Raw genomic sequence first — 24109 nt, forward strand, 5'->3', positions numbered from 1 at the left:
AGTCATGTTTCTTATGTTATCATTTTTACACTTTTAAACTATTTGTTTGCTATACCTGTGTTTGTTAGGGTTATAGTTTACCAGGATCAAGATGCTTTAAAACTGTTAAATTAATCAACTACTGTCACAAAGACGGCCAGAGTGGGTGGCGTCAGACCAGACAGGAATTCAAACAAAGAGACGGTGGTTGTGATGAGCTGAGTGCAATGGCTGCACTCAGCGTTTAATAACAAAATAAAAGGTTTAAACAACGGAATACAAAACAGGACACGGCACTTGACGCCAAAAGAAACATATAAACAAAACGGACTAAACAGTGAACAGACAAACGGACAAACACGGTGAGCAGATAACACTAATTACTTTACTTTACTTTACTTTCTTTTCTCCTTCTCTCTCTCCCGTTCTCCACTCACCGAACACCAACCCCTAGTGCAAGAAACGTGCATCTATATATACTGTTGTGCTGGGATTCAATTACTAATTAATTACTCACTTGAATCCCAGCACGTGAATTCATTACGTGCAACCCCGTGCCACACATTATACACATTTTATCTGCACGTGAAGTGATGTGCCATCCTCGTGCCTAAATATAATTATACACTTTAAACACACGTGAAACACAGACCCGTTTATATCCCGTGTACCAATCTATACACCAACATTTACACACGCAACATACAACACATAACACAAATGCACACAGGGGCGGGGCGCTTTGCCACATATACCCCCCCTTGTGCGCAGCACACATGGCCTCAACGGCCACCTCCCCCCTTAAAAACCCAGCAGTCCAGGACAAAGTCTCGGGCTGGGAAGGGAGGCTTCAGTGGGCCCATGGCTGGCCATGCTGTCAGCACCCCTGCCGGTAGTGGCACGGCTGACAGCCTGTTGGTCCCGTCCTGCAGCGAACAAGCTGCGGGGGCAGGTGGTCCCCCGACCTCCCCCTTCTTCGTAGCCGGCAGCTCCCTCCTGTGGGGCTCCGGCCACAAGAACTCCTGCAGCGAAACTGCTGCTGGGGAAAGTGGTCTCCAGACCTCCTCCCCCTTCTTCGTGGCCGGCAGCTCCCCTTTCTGGGGCTCCGGCCACCGTACTCCCTGCGGAGGTACGGGCAGCAGAGGCAGCTCCTGCTCCTCTGCTCTGGGCGGTGGTGGAGGCAGAGGCAGCTCCAGCTCCTCTGCTCCTGGCGGTGGTGGAGGCAGAGGCAGCTCCAGCTCCTCTGCTCCTGGCGGTGGTGGAGGCAGAGGCAGCTCCTGCTCCTCTGCTCCTTGCGGTGGTGGTGGCGGAGGCAGAGGCAGCTCCTGCTCCTCTGCTCCTTGCGGTGGTGGTGGCGGAGGCAGAGGCAGCTCCTGCTCCTCTGCTCCTGGAGGTGGTGGAGGCAGAGGCAGCTCCAGCTCCTCTGCTCCTGGCGGTGCTGGCTCCCTCTGCTGTGGCGGCTGGGCATGTGCACGCCGTGCTGCCTTCAGCAGCATAGCTAGAGGCTGCTGGGGGACACCAGCATCCTGCCCTTCTCCCCCCCAAAAATTTTCAGGGGGTTGAGCCTGTAACCCCTCCCCTTCTGGCTCTTGGGACGGCACCAGCAGGTATTCACCCTCTGCTGGTGGAGGTGGGACCAGCAGGCATTCTCCCTCTGCTGGCAGCTTGGGTCCTAGGGCTGTGGACGCACCGACTTCCCTCTCTTCGGGCTGTGGACGCACCGACTCCTCCCTTTTGGGCTGTGGACGCCCCGACTCCTCCCTGTTGGGCTGTGGACGCCCCGACTCCTCCCTGTTGGGCTGTGGACGCACCGACTCCTCCCTGTTGGGCTGTGGACGCACCGACTCCTCCCTGTTGGGCTGTGGACGCACCGACTCCTCCCTGTTGGGCTGTGGACGCACCGACTCCTCCCTGTTGGGCTGTGGACGTTCGGGCTCCCCCCACTCAGGCGTAGGACGTTCGGGCTCCTCCCACTCAGGCGTAGGACGTTCGGGCTCCTCCCACTCAGGCGTAGGACGTTCGGGCTCCTCCCACTCAGGCGTAGGACGTTCGGGCTCCTCCCACTCAGGCGTAGGACGTTCGGGCTCCTCCCACTCAGGCGTAGGACGTTCGGGCTCCTCCCACTCAGGCGTAGGACGTTCGGGCTCCTCCCACTCAGGCGTAGGACGTTCGGGCTCCTCCCACTCAGGCGTAGGACGTTCGGGCTCCTCCCACTCAGGCGTAGGACGTTCGGGCTCCTCCCATTTGGGCTGTGGACGCTCAGGCTCCTCCCATTTGGGCTGTGGACGCTCAGGCTCCTCCCATTTGGGCTGTGGACGCTCAGGCTCCTCCCGCTTGGGCTGTGGAGGCAAAACCAGCAGGCATTCACCCTCTGCTGGTGGAGATGGGGACAGCAGGTACTCACCCTCTGCTGGTGGAGATGGGGACAGCAGGTACTCCTCTGCTGGTGGTCCTGCTACCTGGGCTGCTGTTCCATTTATGGTTGCCTCCAGGTAGCTGAGGACAAACTCCACACCTTCCTCCAAGGTGTTTGGGGTGTGTTCCTCCTGATATGCCTCCCATCTCTCACAGTCCATCATCCACAGAGCCCGGACGACCATGGGCAGAGACTGGGCCTCCAGCCCAGCATTCTCCAGGAACCAGCCCCGCAGTTTGATGGCGTCTTCTGCCATTGCCTCTTTTTTTTTTTTTTTTTTTTTTTTTTTTTTCTAAACAAAACCCCTCCTGGTCTGACGCTTGGAGGCGCGGTTATCCCACGATGACACCACGTGTCACAAAGACGGCCAGAGTGGGTGGCGTCAGACCAGACAGGAATTCAAACAAAGAGACGGTGGTTGTGATGAGCTGAGTGCAATGGCTGCACTCAGCGTTTAATAACAAAATAAAAGGTTTAAACAACGGAATACAAAACAGGACACGGCACTTGACGCCAAAAGAAACATATAAACAAAACGGACTAAACAGTGAACAGACAAACGGACAAACACGGTGAGCAGATAACACTAATTACTTTACTTTACTTTACTTTCTTTTCTCCTTCTCTCTCTCCCGTTCTCCACTCACCGAACACCAACCCCTAGTGCAAGAAACGTGCATCTATATATACTGTTGTGCTGGGATTCAATTACTAATTAATTACTCACTTGAATCCCAGCACGTGAATTCATTACGTGCAACCCCGTGCCACACATTATACACATTTTATCTGCACGTGAAGTGATGTGCCATCCTCGTGCCTAAATATAATTATACACTTTAAACACACGTGAAACACAGACCCGTTTATATCCCGTGTACCAATCTATACACCAACATTTACACACGCAACATACAACACATAACACAAATGCACACAGGGGCGGGGCGCTTTGCCACAACTACATATAAGACTTTACAGCAGAAAATTGGTTTTGACTTGATCTGCTATTTAGGACAGTTTTTGGCCTTGTTTCCTATAGAAACTAAGGCTTATGAAATCATTCTGTCTGTGTGTGCATGTCTGTTTTTGTCCTCCCTTACCTTTTCATCCTGCAGGCAGATTTCATCCAAAGTTGGCAGAATCCCATAAATTACAATAGGTACACTATTTACTGCCTTTATAAGTGAGACCATAGAATATGGGGTTTGCTTTGTGTTTTCAGGAGCTTTGAGCAAAGTCCTTTAGGCAAAGATTTAACACAAGCCATGTTTGCAGATGTCATTAAGAAACAGCTGAGATATGTACCAGGTAGAGAAGGGGGGACAGGTCACCATGGGACACACCAGCAACAGCAATAATTTTTTTTGAATAGTTTTCTCAATAGTTGTTTTCTAAACATTTTGACAACAGTCACTTAATTGTTCTATGCACCCTGCTCTATAAACTATGAGGCCATCGATATCCCGAGAGAAATTATCTGAGGATCTCGATATTACCATTTTGTTTTCTCAAAATCCTTCGAAATTATTTCAGGAAAACGGAAGTAATGACTTCCATTTTGTCTAAATCTAAAAGATTATTTATCCCAGTATTTGAGAAAACTAATGGTAATATCGAGATCCTGAGACATTTATCTCAGGATCTCGAGAAAACAAAGACTTATTTATTTATTTATTTATTTCTGCGATGGCCTCATAATTTATAGAGCAGGATCTTAATAGAGCATTATCTCAGGATCTTTTCTTTTTTTGCGACGGCCTCAAGAGCCACCATAGTAATAGTAAAACAAAATTATAACAGTAACTTAATAAATTAATAATTTGGTTTATTGTTTACTGAACTTAAATCAGTTGGTGATGTGATCTTGGTTTTATTAGAATATTTACCAGTAATTAAATATGAAGTTATTTTGTTTCACATTACTTTACTGTAATTTTGAAAATTCAAGTCTGGGTTTAAGTTACATTTGTTACTGTATTAAGTACTATGAATACATTTTAAATACATTTTAATTTACTAAAAATGACATGTTTGTTGTATTGATTGTAAGGATTTAAATTCTGAAAACTGTGGTAAAACAATTAATACTGCATATTAGTTGGATGCACAACAATGGAAGCAATGTTGCTTCAACATTGTAAATTGTTATTCAGACTACTTCATTTAATGTTCTTTCAATGAGCAAAATGGTGTTGAATCAACATCGGATTTCAACATTGAATCAATGCAGCTGTCAACATTAGTTCAACGTTGAACCAATGTTAGCCTGCCAACATTGATTCAATGTTGTTTCAACATTGCAAATTGGTTATTCAGACAACATTGATTTAACGTTCTTTCAACATCGGATTTCAACATTGAATCAATGCAGCTGTCAACATTAGTTCAAGTAGTTCAACTTTGAACCAATGTTAGCCTGCTATCTGGGTAGTAAATGGTGCATACATATAATATACTTTTTTATTGAATCAAAGTACAGTTGTAGAATATTCTACCAAAAATACATTTTTTTTTCTCAACATAAATAAAACATTGGACAATTCGTGTCCCCAAACGCCACAGTGTGACCACAACTCGTTTTTCCACCAATACCAAATGTCTCATCTGTGTCTTTTGGCACTCCCGGGAAGGTCTCAGTAAATGACAAAGACTTATATACGACTCCTTAGACAGGCGTACATTTTTAATCCAGTCATTTGGAGACCGCTCGTTCCCACCAGCCTTATGGTCGGAAGATCGCCCAAATGTTTAGATCTACCGTCATGGTACTGCAGATTATTACCGCTGTATTTAGCAGTGCAGAAAAAGCAAAATGGCGTCTCCGCTGGCTTTGCAGTAAAGAGCATACCTGCGCTTGACCAGCTCTCGATTGATTACGTAATGTACTTTCTTCCAAAAGCATAAACAGAAACACAGCCTCCACGCTGCCACCACACTAGGGCGACCAGACGTCCCGATAAAAATCAGGATTGTCCCGATATTAGGGGCTTTGTCCCGCGTCCCGATCAAGGTACTGTCGGAACGCCATTTGTCCCGATTTTTAGAGTAAACGTTGATAAACCAGGCATAAAATGTGAAATTTTTACTTTCTTGTTAGGAAATTTCGTATATGTGGCTGCTGTACTGTCTCGCGGTGCAACAGCATACGCTACAGGTTTAGGGTGTGTTGTTTGAGTGAGTTGTTTGCATTGCATCTATGCAGCTATCCAATCACGTTAACCTGCAGTCATATGATGCAGTATGCGTCATGTGTTTTTTCTTGGCGCTTGCGTCTGTGTGTCCGGTTTTACTGGCGAAGTGTCATGATGGCTGGTGTTGTGGACAAGCCTGTCACTAAAAAGCAAAAAAGACCAAGTACCGAACACAGTGAGAAAAAAATTGATTCAATCACATGCCCATGGTCAAGTCCAATTAGGATTAGGATTATAATTTCACTGACATTTCGCGGACCTGTTTAAAAATTAAATACACCTAATATTCCAGAGCACTACAAAAAATAGTGGTACTTAGTTCCTTACTAAAACAGAGTGCTGTCATTTGTTAAAAGGCAAGCATGCAACATCTCCCAACAGTTGCTGCCGACATTCTCTGTCTGGTGTGGATTTGCCCATACATTGAGACTGCACGTCTGCATCCACTGAATTGGTTGGTAGTGTAAGGGGAAAATTTTGCCAAGTTATACAGATGTGGAAACAGTCCCAAAACTCGGTTACCCAAAGGTATCTGGCATTCTTTATTAAAGTCCACATATGCAACACGTTCGTTGTCATGTTATGTTATTTGTCCCATCCAGGAATTTATTTTATCAGTACAGAAGAAAACGTGCCTATTCGGGTCTAAAATTCTAACTGCGTTTACAAAGTAAACAGCAGGTTGTTTGAACCGAGGTAGCTGTGCTTGATTGTACCTGTAGTGCTGATTTAACTTGGGTACAATCAACACAGGAATATTTTTTTGTCTGCGCTGACTTTCCAGTTTGTTTTCTGATAGCTGTTGTTTGTTTAACGTTCTGTTCAGCAGCTTCTGTAGTAGCCTTTTGTTTAATGTGTGATTCTGAAGTTCTAGCGATCGATCGTATTTTCTTTAAGTCACATTACAAGATGTGCAAAACAATTACCTCCATCTGCATGTACAGTTTCTTTGGGAAATCTCTTGACACGATCCTCAGTCGAAATATACTTTGCTTGTTTTGCTTTGTCGTCCATTTTTGGTATTTTACGTCTAACGCTGAAAACTAGATTTTAGCAACCTAAATCAAAACAATGCAGCACTGACTTTATCCCACCTGCTAGGCACAGTACAGCAGGTCACAGAAAAAAACAGTGCAGACTGACTAATAGGCAGATTAAAACATTGTTGTCATCTGAACAGTAAACAGGAATGTGAACTGCTTTGAAGTATTTATTTATTTTATTATTATTATTATTATTTATTTCTTAGCAGACGCCCTTATCCAGGGCGACTTACAATTGTTACAAGATATCACATTATACATTATTTCACATTATACAGATATCACATTATTTTTACATACAATTACCCATTTATACAGTTGGGTTTTTACTGGAGCAATCTAGGTAAAGTACCTTGCTCAAGGGTACAACAGCAGTGTCCCCCACTGGGGATTGAACCCACAACCCTCCGGTCAAGAGTCCAGAGCCCTAACCACTACTCCACACTGCTGCCCCTACGATCATTTATTATATTTCACTAAATTTTTGTTTTGGCCTAAGTGCAATGCACACAGGAAGGCGAAGGAATAAAAAAAGCCTATCTACAGAAGAAAGAGACGTAGTTTGCTTCACTTGCGTAGTGCAGCAGTTCACAAGGTTTCTTTCCTCCCCTCACCAACTCCCCTCCTGATTTTTCACTCTTGCTATCTGGTCACCCTACACCACACAAACCTATCGAATGCTGTGTAATGGTGGTCCGAGTTCAGTGGTTAGTTTTAACAGGGAGTACACTCACTTTAGTAATGAAAGGCGTGTGTGTAGAACAAACAACCACAACCAGCGAGCTCAGTTTGTTAACACGGCTGTCGCAGTGTGGATCTATTTTGTATCTGATGGTACGCATTTTGGTAAATGCTCCATAAACTTCAAAATAGAGACATTTGCAGTATCTGCTATAGTATTAGGAACATTTTTACTTTTAAACACATTACTCTAGTAGGCATGGGTACATCCTTTTGCTATGCTAATCAGCATGCAAAACAGTTTTGAAAAGATGTGATGATAACGCATGTCCATGCTGTAACATAGTACTCCACCCTGCGAATGTAACAAGTATTTACTTGCTAGTGCATTCTAGCACAGCAATATTGCATCAATTTGAACTTGCTCTGCAGTAAAACCACACAGAGAAATCTGAAAAAACGTTGTCTTCTATTATAGTAAAATGAGTACCCTTACAGCCTGGAGTGAAAGCACAAACTTTATTTCACCTTTACTATTTTTGAAAAATATAGGATTTAGAATATTTGGTATGCCTTTACAGAGAATGTATAACCATGTAATATCTTGGTAGTAACTCAGTCAGCTCTTAGCTAGTAAACCTACAAAGAGCATGACACTACTCATTACTATAACAGTTATCATAATGTTACTAGAAGGGTGATAGTTTAACATGGCAAATCACACCAATGTACACTAACAAATGATTGTGCTCAGACATCTGTTAAGACAGCATGTTAGTTTTGGGGAAAAGGGTTTGGTATAAAAATCTTTAGCTTTGCTTTTTCTATTGCCCTAAGTACCACTTTTAAAAGTATCTTCTCTACTTGAACGCTCTTACAATGCAATGTTTTCTGTTATTTAAAAAGGGAATGCTACAGATTTCCATCGTTACACCCAGCTGCTACACAGTTACATCAAACCTGAACTAGAAATGATGTTCTAACAAGTCTAAACAGACCAAAACAAATTATCAAGCCAGTGGCAGGATGGCTCGCAGTGGTGAGGTGTGGTGACGTCACGGACCAGGAAGTAACTGAACCAAAACAATGGTTGGGCGGCTGAAACTGAACGCAACGGCGTTCAGCTGATTTATTAATAAACAAAACAAAAATAAAAGATTTAAACAAACAAAATAGAAACCAAAGGGCACGAGGGCCAAACGAATCAGACAGACAAACAAGTAAGTGTCGTGCTGGCTAATCCAGCACGTTTTAGCAATTGTTAATTTCTGTCTCCTCTCTATCTCCCCGTACCTCCTCTCTGTACACCCAACCCTGCAGCATGGACAGCTGCAGGTTCTTATACTCTGGCCGAGGGGTTAACTAGCTGTTAATTATCTTATTACCCCTCGGCCACAGTCTGCATGCGTTTGGTAAGGATGCGTGACTGTCAGCTAGTTAAATAATCAGTAGCTGATCAGTCACGCATCCTCACAGGTTTTAAATTATACGAAAACAATAACAAAAGACGCGGCGCTTTTATCCGCGCCACAAACAAATACAAATAATAATAAATAGGGGCGTGACACTCCGCCACAAAGCCCCTTAGACATTGTTTTACTGTTTATCTAACTTTATACAGAAGAACAACACCACCACAAACAGCACTGCATCACAGGTACACACTGCCCACTTCAACAGAAGAACCCACATCTACTATTTAAAGTACTACTTACATTACTTTATTTACTTTGTACCAGCACAGGTACATCTCAATAGTGCAAGCACTAATACAAAAGAGACCTAAATAGCCCATACTCAATAAAATAAAACATCATGGGGAATCTTTCTAGAAAAGCTGCTGAATTTCTGAATGTAAACCTGGAGGCATTTGGAAATTACTTTGTGAAGCTTACAGTACCTTACTCTCGTTGTTTGACAAAGGTTGGTAACCAGCTGTCTATACCAATATTTCCATTACCAAACATGGGTAAGATGGAGGTAGTCTTTTACATAAAGAATTACAGTATCTAGAGATCCACTCATACATTGTCATAAAACTTGCAAAGGAGATGATTTTATTGATAGTATCACAATATGGGGGTATATTGAGGCTGTCTGCCCGTTCATCTCTGTCACACTCACAATGTACAGTAGATTACGTTAATTAACTTATTACTGATGGCTCAACACGTATATATAACAACAGCACTCACAGTAATAAGAGGAGAACTTAAAACAAAACACAGCATATTCTCTAGAGAAAGGTATGACTCACTCTCTAAAATACTGCCTGGTAATGTAAATGTATCAAGTACAGGGCCCAGGTTAAATTACATATGTCACAAATTACTTTTCCCTGGCCTTGTCTTAATAAATTCACTTACCACAGTCTTTATTTCCAGATCTGAAAATACCTATTTGACCACATTAATTGGTATTTATATTAAATGGCAGATTAAATTGTCAAGGCAGTTCAGGGTATACAATTGGAGTGGATTTCATGCTACGTACAAACCAGACAAGACTCTATGCCATCTCACAGGTTAAATTATTATATGCGGAGCATCAAAAGAAACGTATCACTTATATTTGGATAAAATTCACTAGATGTGATCGAAAAATGACAAACTCTGTTTTAGAGCAGGTGCAGTACTTTTTATTGTGCTGATTAACAATTGACGAAGATCACGAAGATCACGAAGATGCTGCAAAATGATCTGTCGATCTTGGGCAGTTGTTGACTCTTGGTCTCCCAGTTCGTAGCCTGTCACTGACAGTGTGTGTCTGGTTATACTGTCTCGCCAGGTTTGAAATTGCTGGCTGTGAACACCCGAGACGGCGAGCCACAGTACGCTACCCTAGTCCAGCCTCCAACATGTCGATTGCACAAAGGAGCTGCTCTCTTGACAGACGTGGCATAATGGTTTTTTTCTGTGATTTTCTTTATTGCTTTTATTCAAGCTTGCAATTCAACAGCTGAAATCACTCCATATCCAGTGTCCAATCAACTGTCTCACTAATTAGGTGATTAAGTCAGGGGCGTAGCTAGGTTGGAATGGGCCCCAGTGCAGAATTTTTAAATGGGCCCCCCTCCCACATTCACCTAAAAGTTGGTTTCTTATTCCAAAGCAAGATGTTATTACTCTGTAAATAAATAAATGTATGCACTCCATTTCAGTGGTTTCTTCCTCGCTTTCATCTTGGCAAAAACATCAATGATTTTCAACAAAATAAAATAAAAAATAAACACGTTCAGCTTCTTTGCACGTTCATTCTCGATTGATAACATGGCCAGACCACTCAGTCTTTCTTGGGACACAGTGCTTCTCAGATAGTTTAATGAGCTTCAGTTTTGAGAAGGAGCGCTCACAAAATGCCACTCGCTGGTATGGTAAGTAACAGCATGCATGCAGTGCAGATATTGGGGAAAAACTCAAATTGAGAAAGTACTTTTCAACCATTACAAATGAAGCTGTTTCCAGTATTGTTGATATCTTATCGAGTTCGGGTTTGATACACGATCAAAATGAAATAAGTTGGCCAGGTAGAGAGGGTGAAAGCTGAAAATCTGGTAGTTTTGTGTTTGGACAGTGTCTCCACAACGGTCGGTAGTAGATATTTTAAATCTGATTTTTCCTCAATTCCGCATTTTTTATAGCTAACTTAGAAAGAGTTATTATAATTCTTTTGTATTTCTTTTTCGGCGGTCACGGTTTATATAAAATAAAATATTTAATTCATTCCACATCAAAAAACATATCGTAGAAAACAGCTACTTAATGCGTTATTGTGGATATATTGATTTTAATTTCTGGTTTACGGTTGAAAAACTACAAGGGCTGTAACACAAAGTGGTCATATCCACGCCCATATATGGTCACACTATAGGGTTAAAACCCAAGTTACTAGCAGTAGGGTACTTGGCGGTGTGCTGGCTAGTGGAAAGGTGATGGCTAGTCCTTTGACTCATTTGTCATTATTTGTTAGACCTACTGTTTTATTTTATTTTGAACAGAAAAATAAAAAAAATGTTCACATATTTTATTTGTCCCTTTTGAAGCGCTCGTGGGCCCCAAAGGCTCATGGGCCCTTGAGCAGCTGAACCACCTGCACTTATGATAGCTACGCCCCTGGATTAAGTCCATATGCTTGTCATAGTCACTCAAGCGTGTCATGGTCAAGGATGAATGATCGAGTGATTAAAAAGAAACCAAAAACATTTCATCAATGTCCATCATTTATATACCTTATTTTTTTTCGAAAATAAATGTGTATAATAGTGATGAATTTATTTTGATGCTCGGTATAGTATGGGTCTGGTGCCAGCATATCTCAGAGATCTACCACATGAACAATGTGCTGATTATCCAGGGAAACAAGACTCCCGTTGCATAGCAGCTAATTCCAGGTTTTATAAGCTGAGCCTAATGAGACCTTTAGACAAACCATTGCAGTGAAATAAATATCAGGTTTTTGTGAAACCTGGCATGGCTTAAACTACTATGCATATGCTTATTTCAATCCCTGACTACATGGACAAAGCTAGTTACGATTCAGCTTTACTCTGCAGTATGTAGCTGGGGAGAACAGCATGCTGCACTAGGTGGCATTCCTTTCTGAACATTATAGGATTCAAGATTTGAACTAGAAGGGTAAAAATGTCAGACACACCAATGTGCCCTCACAAATGACCATGCTGCAGAAAACATGGATAAACCAAAAAAGTTAAGCTGTTTCATAGAATGTGATGCAGGCTGGTTACTTTTAGCAGATTTTTTTCAGCACATCACAACAAGCAGCAAAACCGTGTTTTTACAAAAGTTTCAAACACTGTATGTCTTTTAAAACATCTGCTTTCATTGGATTAAGTTTTGTTGGGGCTGAATTTAAAACCCAAGCCTTCTGAGAGAAGTGAAATATTTAGCTATTCATGTAAAAATGTGCATTTGCTGTGTCTGTGGTGTCTGCTGCCATATTAATAGCAAGTGGTGTGTTTTTGGGGGGGTTTGGGGCAACGGTTATTTAAACTTGTGACTAACTGCTTCATTCTCAAATCAGACGCTTTAAGTGTTCTGGGTTTATTTAGAACTATATTTCTATAATCATTTTCTCTATCAATATGTTCAAATAAACTGTTCTGGAAGAGACATTGCAGGTACAAGCTGTATAATTCACCAGACTTGCCCTGTGGAAAGAGCATCTCTGTTTGAAGAATCTGCTGTAGACCAATGAACCTTGACAGGTAGCAACTGTAGATCACAGGGAAAAGTCTGTACTGTACTGTTGACAGTAGATTGTGTTATACAGGCTATTATGGTAAAGTCATGGGACCTGCATATTTACACAAACACATTTTCATGTAAAATAAAAAAGTGCCTTTTTCCTCAATGCATTTATTCTGTATTGTCCTTCACCTGAACCTTTCTTTGAGTTACTTCTCTTGCCTCATAGATTTTAATGTGATTAAATCAGGTTACTCGCAGTTGTTTGTGACTGTGTATATGAGTATATATGTGTGTAATGTGTATATATATATATATGTGTGTGTGTGTGTGTGTGTGTGTGTGTGTGTGTGTGTGTGTGTGTATATATATATATATATATATATATATATTATTATTATTATTTATTTCTTAGCAGACGCCCTTATCCAGGGCGACTTACAATTGTTAGAAGATATCACATTATACATTATTTCACATTATACAGATACACATTATCACATACAATTAGCCATATATACGGTTGGGTTTTTACTGGAGCAATCTAGGTAAAGTACCTTGCTCAAGGGTACAACAGCAGTGTCCCCCACGGGGGATTGAACTCACAACCCTCCGGTCAAGAGTCCAGAGCCCTAACCACTACTCCACACTGCTGCCCTCATATATATATGACACACACACACACACACACACACACAAACAGTTTATGGAAAATACCACTTAACAGATTTGCAGTATACATGAGTATTGGGCATTCTCCAATCAAGCTAATATTGTTGAACTACTGGCCCGTTGAGGAAAAGAGCTACTGCAATTCTCCCTGTGGAATCCCCACACAGCTAGAACATGAACCTGCGCTCCCCTGAGTATATGACATCCTGCGCACCATGGCAAATCACCCCAAAAAATCCTAGATTTAACACGTTTCCTCTCCAATTTACACTCTGTGCTTAGAGTTGTTCTATGCAAAAAATAAATTATTATATCAGCCTGATCAGTTGTAGGGAGCTCAATTTGTACCATTTTGGACCCTCTGGCCTTTTATCAGCCTTTTACTCAAAATCTAATTGAGCCAGTAGGACAGCTCAGCTGAATATTATTCATATTTAGTTGGAATAGAAGGGGGATGGGGGTGATTTTTTCACAGCAAATGAAAAAAATGACCTTCCTGTAACTTTGTATATGAGAAGCAGATGGATTGACCTTTTCATGGACATTAAAAGATTTGTATTTTGTGGGGTTCACCCCAAGGTCAAAGATAAAATACTTTAAGGGGTAACTTGTTTTGCGAATGTGTTTAACATATTTTTTGGAATCTGTGTACAATTCCCAATAAAATGGCACCGAGCACAAATTGTTTTTGAGTAAAAGATTGATTAAAGTTTGACCCGTTGTGACAGCAATATAATGAGTTCTGGTTGTAAATCTCCCTCCTGAGCTGTGAGGGCGCTAAGTAGCGAAACGGAAAGGCTTTGGACGGGCTGGCCTGACAGTTCATTTCCTGGGTCGGGAAATCGGTCAGCCTGGAAGGCGTCGAGACTCCATTGTGTCTGTTTAGTAACTGTCTGTGTTTTTGTTATATAGCACTAGACGGCTAAACACAAATTCGGAGCTGTTGCCAAGGGCCAGCACAAAACCGGATCAACACTGCACTACAGTCGCGATTAACATTGTTATCAGCACTTGTTCACAAGTATAGCACGTATTATATTGTACTTCACCACAAGCACTGAGAGCACTCACTTTGGACTTGTGATCGTGTGTGTCTAATTGTGTGTGTTAGTACTGTGCTTATTATTTATGGGACTGCAACTCGATTGACTACTGTGCAATACACATTGTTGTGTATTGCCAGTTCATTATTATTTGCTGGCTGGTCATCAGACCATTGGATTAATAATCATTAAATCAAACATTTCACCCGTACTTTGTTGTCTGTTTGTTCTTGGGATTACTGCATCCGCACCACACCTGCTATTAATTACCACTTTGCCACACCCGTCTATAACTTTTTATCCTGTGACCTGTTCAAGCTGAAAATGTTTTGTGTTTTTTTTATTTTGCTCAGGACAACACCATGCACCGTGTTCGGTATAAATCAAGGGGGTATTCATTTAATATTGGATCTATAATACTGAGTAAATCTGCTAAAGTAATCAGTACATTTTTGACTGATTATCGGTTAAATGATGTATGGAGATATACCCACCCTAAAGATAAAGAGTTTTCATTTTTCTCTCCGGTGCACAACACATAAACTAGAATTGACTATTTTATAATTTCGAATTCTCTGCTGCATAGAGTTAATCAGTGTGATTATTTACCCCGTGTTATTTCAGATCACGTCCTAGCCTCATTAGTTGTTTTTGCAAAAGACACATTTACTCCTTTTTATAGATGGAGAATAAATCCTTGCCTTTTACAAAATTCGGAATTCAATGATTTCGTCTTGTCCCAAATTGCTCTGTTTTTAGATATCAATGCACCTACAGCCCCGCCCCCTTCCATTTTATGGGAATCTTTAAAGGCATATCTGAGAGGTCAGAATTTCATACACAACTAAAAAGGAAAGCAGAAAGGAACTCAATCAACTGGAAGCTGAAATTAAAAAGCTTGAAATAGAGCATGCCAATACTAGATCTGCTGGTCGTTATAAAACACTAACTAGAAAAAGGAATCAATATAATATTTGAAACACATATAAAATTGAGAAAGCAATGCTCAGAACTAGGCAAAGGTATTACGAGCTTGGTGATAAAAGCACATAAACTCCTGTCTTGGCAATTGAAAAAACAATTAACAAATGAAAGCATACAAGACTCCTCCTTGACTTGTGATCCACAGGAGATCAATAACTGTTTCCAAGACTTCTATAAGAATCTATATTCCACAGAAGGGGGAGATATACATAAAAAAATTGAACATTTTCTAGGTAAAATTAAAATTATCTAAACTTTCGGAAGTAGACAGAGGCGCACTGGAGCAACCTTTAACTAAGGGGGAGGTACTATCTGCCCTGAAGACACTTCAGTCTGGAAAGGTACCTGGTTTAGATGGGTACACAAGCGACTTTTTTTTTTAATTTCAAAAATAACTAATTGATCCATTATTTAAAATGTATCAACATATTTTGGAAAATGGTGAATTACCTCCAACACTCCAAGAAGCCTTAATTTCACTCATGTGTAAACCAGATAAAGACCCTACTGTATGCGGATCATATTGCCCTATATCCTTAATTAAATTGATTTAAAGATCTTGGCTAAAACACTGGCCCTTAGACTTAAAGGTTCTACCAACCTTAATTAATACAGATCAAACATGATTTATTAAAAACAGAATGTCTATCAACAACTTTCGTCGTTTATTTCATGTTATACATGAAGCAGGGCGGTTAGCTAGCCCTACAATAGCTGTGTCACTTGATGCAGAAAAAGCATTTGACCGCGTGGAGTGGGAATATCTCTTTATGGTACTGGAAAATTTTCTATTTGGCCCCTATTTTGTGAATGGGATACGTATTCTGTATAATAACCCACGAGCCAGGGTCAGCACGAATGGAATGATCTCTAACCCATTCTCCATCTCCCGCGGCACCAGGCAGGGATGCCCTCTATCCCCACTGCTGTTTGCTCTTATAATCGAACCCCTAGCTGAAAAAATTAGAACCGACTTAAATATTAAAGGCTTTGAAATAGGGAACAAAATTCACAAAGTCTCATTATATGTTGATGATATTTTATTATACCTGACAGAGCCGTGTACATCATTAAAAGCTCTGTATTACCTCGAATTATGTATTTATTTCAATCCATTCCTATGTCAATTTCCGGGTCCTTTTTTAGAGTGTGTAACAGTTGTGTCGGTAATTTTTTTGTGGAGCTATAAGATCCCCAGAGTAAAAAGGTCGACTTGCTTTATCTTATAAAAGGGGGGGTCTTGGTCTTCCAGACCCACGGTTATATTTTTGGGCTGCCCAAAGTTAGATTTTTGTTTCATTGGTTTTGTAGTGATAACCATCCCGCATGGACACAGATTGAAAGCCACATTCTTAAAATACCATACCTTTCTTATATTCTTTATTGTTTTAATCATATAACTATTAAAAAAAATACAGACAATCCAATTTTATTCCAATCTCTTAAAATGTGGGAGGAAACACATTGCGTCATAAAAGCTACTTTAAATATTTCTCCCCAAACACAAATCTCACAAAATCCTAACCTACCGCTAGCTCTAAGAGACCCTGCTTTTAAATCATGGGCTCTACGGGGCATTCAGAAAATTGGTGATTTGTTTAAGTGTAAGACTTTTGTTTTTTGAAGAACTAAGAAATAGCTTTCAAATACCATCTATACACTTTTTTAGATATTTACAGCTTCGACATTATGTCCAGTCAGTGCAGAGTGGCTCGCTGGATAAACCTACCTACTCATTATTGGAATCTCTATTACTTAAACCCACTTCAACCAAGCTTCTCTCTCAACTGTACCAGCTCCTTCTGAAGCACTCTGTATTTAATACTAACTATCTGAAGATTAAATGGGAAAAGGATCTGGGAATTACCCTTACTGAGGAGCAATGGCAGAATGTATGTGAACAATCACATAGTTCTTATATTAATGCAAGATATAAACTCTCTCATTATAAATTTATACATAGAACTTACCTAACACCTACAAGACTGTGTGTTTAAAAATGACTTTTCTTCTTTATGTCAAAGATGTAAAAGCCAGGAGGGGACATTTTTACATATGATATGGACATGTCCCAAACTACAATCTTGGTGGCTAGAATTGGAAAGAATTTTGAGTAATGTCTTACAAAAAGACTTAAACCTTAACCCATTATCTGCTATCCTTGGAGATAACACAGAACTAAAATTTCTCTAATTCTAGGATTGTTCATTTTTTTAATTTGGCTATGACTGCTGCCAAACGGTATATAACATTTAAATGGAACCATGAGGACCCACCCACTGTATCACAATGGATCCACGAAATGAATAGCTGTATGCCTCTTGAAAAAATTACTTATAATCTGAGAGGTAGTCCACATCTGTTTGACGAAATTTGGACCCCCTGGCTACAGTATGTGTATTCCCAAGAAGAAATAGTTTGAACACCACAAACGTAAACATAGAGCACAATATTCAGTCCTTTTTTATTTTTTGTATTTCATTTATTATTATTATTATTATAATTATATATATATATATATAATTTTTTTTTTTTATGGATCTTATTGTACTGTTTTGTTTGTTTAGGCACATATGATATGGTTGATTTTATGTTTTTGATGAACTATTGGAAAAATAACGTAATAAAAAGAATTTCCCCCAAAAAAATCAAGGAGGTAGGGTGTTACCTGTTGGGTGATTTGTCATGGAATGACCTCTATCATGTAAGCCATGTAAGGTTGTGGCAGCTTGGTTTTCATACAGGAGCAGGCTTAGATTCTACTGAGCTCTCCCCCACGCACTAACCTAAAATAATAAATTATGAGTTTTCCTGTTAAGGAAAACACAAAAGCTCAAGGTTGGACACATAGATTGATAAAGCATGTTCTGATTGCCTAAGCTGTATGCTCCAATTTAATTTAGAAAGTAAAACGGACTAGTGGCAAAGTTCTTTGCACCCAACCAACCGTGTAAACAAAACCAGCATGTTCCCCCAAGTTATTCATTTAATTATTCTCTTCAAACAGAAATTGCCTTATTGAACTAACCTATTTGACAAGGGCGTACAGGCAATGTGACAAAATAAGAGTATCATATCTTTTAATGGAACAGTAATTCCACACATTCATATAGTACAGGTGTAAAAGCTAAATCAATTTGTGTGTAGTAGGTCAAATTGCAGTAAACCACTAGAGTTAAACTGAACTACAGTATAAGAAGGGATTTCATACTAGGTAGCAGGACCTTTTACACCTATAGAGGTTTCCTTAAGGTAGGATCTGGCTGTTATCTTATACCAGTAAAACAAAATGTGATTTTTCATCAGACGACAAGACACTTTCGCAGTGACATGACCACACACACCTGAAGCGACACAGACGCGATGCAACAGATTTGTAAACTGCCAGATCTATGAAGCTATTCAATTGTTTTTGACAAAACTATGATCAAGACAGGAAAATAATCATCAACATGAGTGTCTTCTCAGATGGTATTTGGCAATAAATCATACATACCAGGCTTATCCAGTTCCTTTGAAAACTGACTCCCATATTATTATCTTTCAAATCTGTATCTTTGTGATTGCGATGCTCTTAGTCATAAAGCTCGGGATATTTTTCCACAGCATATTTATTTCCTCTGTCATTTTGGATACTGCTTCACCCTGCTGGACCACATGCATTGAAGCTGTTCTCTGCTTGCTCAATTCCTTAGTTGCCACGCAAATAAATCGCAATTGAATTTGTGTCACTCCAGTGTTGCCCCACGTCGCCTGTTGCATGAAAGCTAGTTATCAAAAGTATAGGTTTTATTCATTGTCGCATCGCTGCACATTTTTGCATGTTGCATCACGTCTGATGTGTAGCTGCCTTTAGTATCTTGTTTTTGCTATTGTATTACAGACTTATTGTGGTCATTATAAAATAGTCAGCATCCATTCAAACTGTACATTGATACAATTCCTGAATAAATTATCATTTTCTTTTGTTTGTATTATGCCCCCCCCCCCCCCCCCCACGATGTCAAATATATTTCATATCCAGCTGCAAGTGTGCAAAAAGTACTTAATTACTACTCTGTGGACACAAAACACTATTCTTAACAAACATTTAGCCTTTATATTTGCTAAGGCACGACATGAAGCATAAATTACTTTGACAAGGACAGTGTAGCCCTCAATTCTGCTGCCCTTGACTTACAGCCAAAACATTTATTACTACCAGAGTTTACAGATAGACAGTGTATCTACTGCAAGGACGATTATGAGCCAGTTAAACAACGTACTTGCTGGGCAAACATTTAGTCTGATATTGCTGATGCTATTTAGGAAGCATAGTAAGTCATAGAGAACACCAAAGCATGTCAGGTTACAATAATTGATACAATTATTCTTTTGGTAGGAAAATTCCATCAAGCTTAGGAAAGATAAAGATTGCATGGATAAGCAGATTTTTGTGTTGGTGTTTAGTTTATTACTTGTTACCAGAATGAAGAGTGGGCATCAATCCTACAAGCAGCTTCACCTGAATCCTAAACACACATTACAAGAGAAATCTACAAAATGCACATAAATGTAAATAAAAAGATAAATGTACCGTCTATACCCAAGTCATATGACCTCAATACAACAGCCAAATTAGGTCAGGGGTCAATGAGAAGAATGCAGTTAGATTTTGTATAACAAGTTTACATAACACTGAAAATTTGAAGCTGGCATCAAAAATGGTTTATATACATCTTGCTTCCCTTCAATGCCTCCACACAACCACTGCATTTTATAAACAGTGTATATTTATTGCAATTAATTCACAAAGTACCTGACGCTCCTGGGAGAGCCTGCCTGCTGTGTGTGATTACCAGGTGTGGAATGTAATCAGCAGATAGGTGTGTTCCAGAGGAGCGTCAGGTATAAAAAGGTACAATTTATTTCATCTCAGGGCTGCTGCAAAACCAAAGCGAACTGGGCTAAAGAAGCTGAAATTCGCCAACATGTGTGTGTGTGAGAGAGAGAGAGAGAGAGAGAGAGAGAGAGCGAGAGAGAGGAGAACCAGGGTGGGTACTGAAGAGTGAATAAGCAAGTCGAAACCGCCGACAGCCGGGCTAGTAGCCGGAGTTTGTTTATTATTGAACAGAGAAGATTAGTTCAAAGATTGAAGACCCCACCAAAGTTTTTGTACACAGAGCTGGTAGTGTCACGTGAGCTGTTCAGTGTGCTGATATTTAAATAAATCCTGTAATTGTTACAGCTGTGTATAATGGTATTTAAAACAGGATTCATTTATCCACCTTTTTACATATCCGCCCTTACTCTGGCCCCACCGCAGTCGGATACGCAACGTACTACTGTACTGTTGTTAGTATTAATATACAAATATGTTATCCGTTTTAAAAATAAAAATTATAAATACACCATCCACTCGATATATCGTGGGTGTTGGGGTCCAATATAAATCCACTATATATCGAGGGCCACGATATAGCGAGAGACCCACAGAAAAACAAATAGGCTAACAGACAAACACAGTACCACCACTCCCTCGTTTTATCGAGGGCGTCAGGGTCCAATATAAGTCCTCTATGCAACCCACTCATTTTTCATATAAAAAGCAGCACACTGTTGTAATTTGTACTGCGGAGGGTAATTGCTTCTCATCAACTTCAGTCTTCAATTAATTTCATGAGTCTCCCTCTCCTTTCTCAAATGCCCAAACCCGCTGCATTGAAAAAATCCACTCCCAACAGGCTTGTTGCTAGGGAGCTGACATCACTGCTCTTTTGCTAGTGTATTGCTGCCACATGTGAACACCTCATTGGCTAAAATAAAAACCGCCTCAGCAAGTAGATATTTAATTTGCTTAGTGTTATTGTGCAATGTGTGTGTATATGATAACAGTACGATATTAATGTTTTGTTTTTAATTGTTTTGTATATTTAGTTTGTGGTGTGCGGTACGAAATAAAACAAACATTCAATTCTAAATGAAACTGTCAATGTATACTGCAGCTAAAGCATACGCAGTTAGGCAGTAAAAATGGGGAGCCAACTCCAGGACCGTGATATATCCGAAACCCCAGTATAGTGAGGAGCGATATAACGAGGGGTGGGTGAATTTAGTTGGTATAATAACCCACTAGAGTAGCATTAGTTAGATCTAAACATTTGATTGCCTGAGCTAACCCCTCCACCACCAGAGGGATAGCCGCCATGTTGAAACACCCTGAAAAACTACCTTCAGAGCTTGAGCAGTCTGAGTGCGCTCTGAATAAAGCTGCGACTGCAATCAAAGGAGTTTATGAATGTCCTCAGCGAGTGCTCAAGGTGTTTTCAGACAACGAGTGTGCCATGCAACGCTCTGAGAACGAGTTTACGAACCCCAAGTACTGTAGCTGAGCAACTGTTTTTCCTCCAAGGTTAAATAAACACAGTGGCATTTAGTTATCATCCAGCTTTACAAAGGAAATATTCAAGCTGTACTTACTCATTATATACAGGGTAAGAATGATTCCTGCCAGACAAAATCCTTCGAAGAACCTCAGTGTGCTAAACATGGTCACATTCACAGAAAGAGCGACTGTTAGTCCAAAGATTAATATGAAAAAAACTGAGACGATAAGTACAGGCTGTCGTCCGAACCTGCAGGACAAAAAGAAGAGAAAAAAAAAAAAACACACACATTTCAAATGTTAGCCAGTCTTGTGAAATCCGAGTTAATTTTGAACACACACTTTTTTTTTTTTTTTTTTTTATAAAAAGGTAAATCTTTTGGAAAACGGTGGTAAGAGAAAAATCCATCAAGAAGTCGAATATTGTATTTGTTATTTAATTAGTGCTAACACTCCTAAAAAAGATGCCATATGTTTTTTGTGTGTCTAAAGTATAGGTTTCAACATTAAATCAAAATAAATGCCAAAATGTTTACTAAGATTGTTTAAATGGTAAACACTTGGCTTTACAGCACTGATGGCCCTGGAATACATCAGTGTTAGGTTTCTAATATTGCAATAATTCATTAATTCTAACATTCATTATTAGGCCTACAGCCAAGTTGTGGCTACCATCTGTTACTTTAAGATCATGGATATTTTCTTCTGTGGCAGAATCATTTGATTTACTGTATCTGCATCCTGGAGTTTTATTTTATCTGTTAAAACTTAAAAGGTTAAATATGCTGCAATTCCAAACGCACACATTTTTCAGGTTAAGATTGCCGATAGGTAAATAATTTAGAAATCAGTTTCACTTCAATGTCATTAAGACAAAAACAATGTAAACTACTTTAAAAACATTTTATGCTTGGAATAATTATTGTAAACATAAACTTTTAGGTTTTGTTTAAACGGGTCATTGATTACTTTCATGGAAATACATATTAATACTTCCCTTTTCTGAGAAGTGCTGTTTATTTATTGAGCAACAGAAACCTGATAGAGGGCATTACAGAGTCATCATGTTATTTGAAACATTTTAAAAGATTAGTTTACCATTTTTAGGTTTTGCGTTGCCTTTTTAAAAGATAAGTCATGAAAACAGTAAGAATGAGTTTCTAATTTTGTACAGTATACAATCACATGTACAAACTGAAGAACAATTTGCTCTGGAGTCATAACACATTATATGAGGACTTTGAAACGCAGAAGGGAATTCAAATGTAAATGGCTACATAATGTTGAGTCTTTAATAATACATTGAGCTTCAGTAATCAGTAAAGCTTGGGCTATATAAAGCAATACGGAATTAACCTTGATTGTATTGTTGTGTAACTTTTTTTTTTTTTTTCTTTTAAAAGAAACATGAACACCTTACCAATCGGCCAAAACTCCCATCACCAAATATCCAAAGATTAAACCAACCAGTAGAGAAAACTTGGCAATGTGTACCTTCCAGGTTGAATCGCACACCAAGTTCCACTAGGCAGAGGGGAGAGGGGGGGAGGGGAAAAAAAAAAAAAAAAAAAAACATTATACAAAATTGTTTATTTATTTTTTACATCGTCATTATAAATAGCCACATAACCAGGTTTCGCCTTCCCTAAAGTAATCTGTACTATTTCAATTTGTTCTAAATCCTATGTCGTTGTCGCCCCCCCACAAATAAAATATTACTTTACATAAAACAGTACATTACACAAAGACTGAACACATTGTAAATGTGGTGGCATGCTTGGTAGAAATTGATCATTTTCTACATTGAGTGTGTACAAAGACATCTCAGCTGAACTGTTATTTCTCATTTTCTTTAAAGGCTTCCGTATTGATTAAACTTTAGATCTGGGAAGAAATAGTTTAGTTAATATTTGTTTTTTTACAAAACTAACCTTGCATGGAAAGGTTAACGTAATGCTTTTTCTTTCATAACATAAAAGCACAGCGGGGATGTTCAAGTAATACGGTATACCATCAAGATTTGACCAATTTTAGACCCATCCTCTAAACACCATGTCCAAAAAAGTAAAATGTAGCCTTAAACATCATAACCAGTTAGGCAGTGTACAATAAAAGGTGTTGTAGGCAACAGTAACACAGTGGAATACTGTAAATTAATGCAATGCAGTACAGGGATTGGCATAAGACTCCTATTACATAGCAATTTGAGCCATCCCAGGTTTTAGGCAAACGAGAGAAAAAGAAGCTCAGATGGGCCAAATCAAGCTCACAATAAAAATCTTCTGTTTGAGTAAAATGCCAAGCATCAGGAACTGCAGCTATGCTTATTGGCAATTAAACAAACTGAAATACAAAATGTGCTGCTGTCTCTATTCAGAAGATGAAGAGTGAAAAAAGCTACACTACTCATTTTTTAAAATATTTTTTAATACCTTTATTTAGGTTAGATGAAAGGATCACCAGTTGATGTCTTCCTCGTAATGCTTAAAAGTCATGAGAAACCTGCATCTATCTAATATCTTGTAAGGA

General features: G+C 39.6%; 1 protein-coding gene across 5 annotated transcripts in view; it reads right to left on the reverse strand.

Annotated features, from left to right (window-relative positions):
- Positions 1 to 24109, reverse strand: part of LOC117400479 (solute carrier family 22 member 23) — a 76432-nt gene that overhangs the window by 34812 nt on the left and 17511 nt on the right. For 2 of the 5 annotated variants that reach the window (XM_059022695.1, XM_059022697.1), the window contains 2 exons: positions 23001 to 23104; positions 21676 to 21830 (listed from right to left, as the gene is read on the reverse strand). The exons of 1 other annotated variant lie outside the window; for it this stretch is intronic. In XM_059022695.1, the coding sequence (XP_058878678.1) occupies positions 21676 to 21830; positions 23001 to 23104 (259 nt within the window). Of the gene's footprint in view, positions 1 to 21675; positions 21831 to 23000; positions 23105 to 24012 lie in introns of those variants that run through there. 2 more of the 5 variants (XM_059022696.1, XM_059022698.1) reach the window with 2 other exon arrangements.

Source organism: Acipenser ruthenus, chromosome 4 (assembly GCF_902713425.1).
Source record: "Acipenser ruthenus chromosome 4, fAciRut3.2 maternal haplotype, whole genome shotgun sequence".
NCBI classification, from domain to species: Eukaryota; Metazoa; Chordata; class Actinopteri; order Acipenseriformes; family Acipenseridae; genus Acipenser; species Acipenser ruthenus.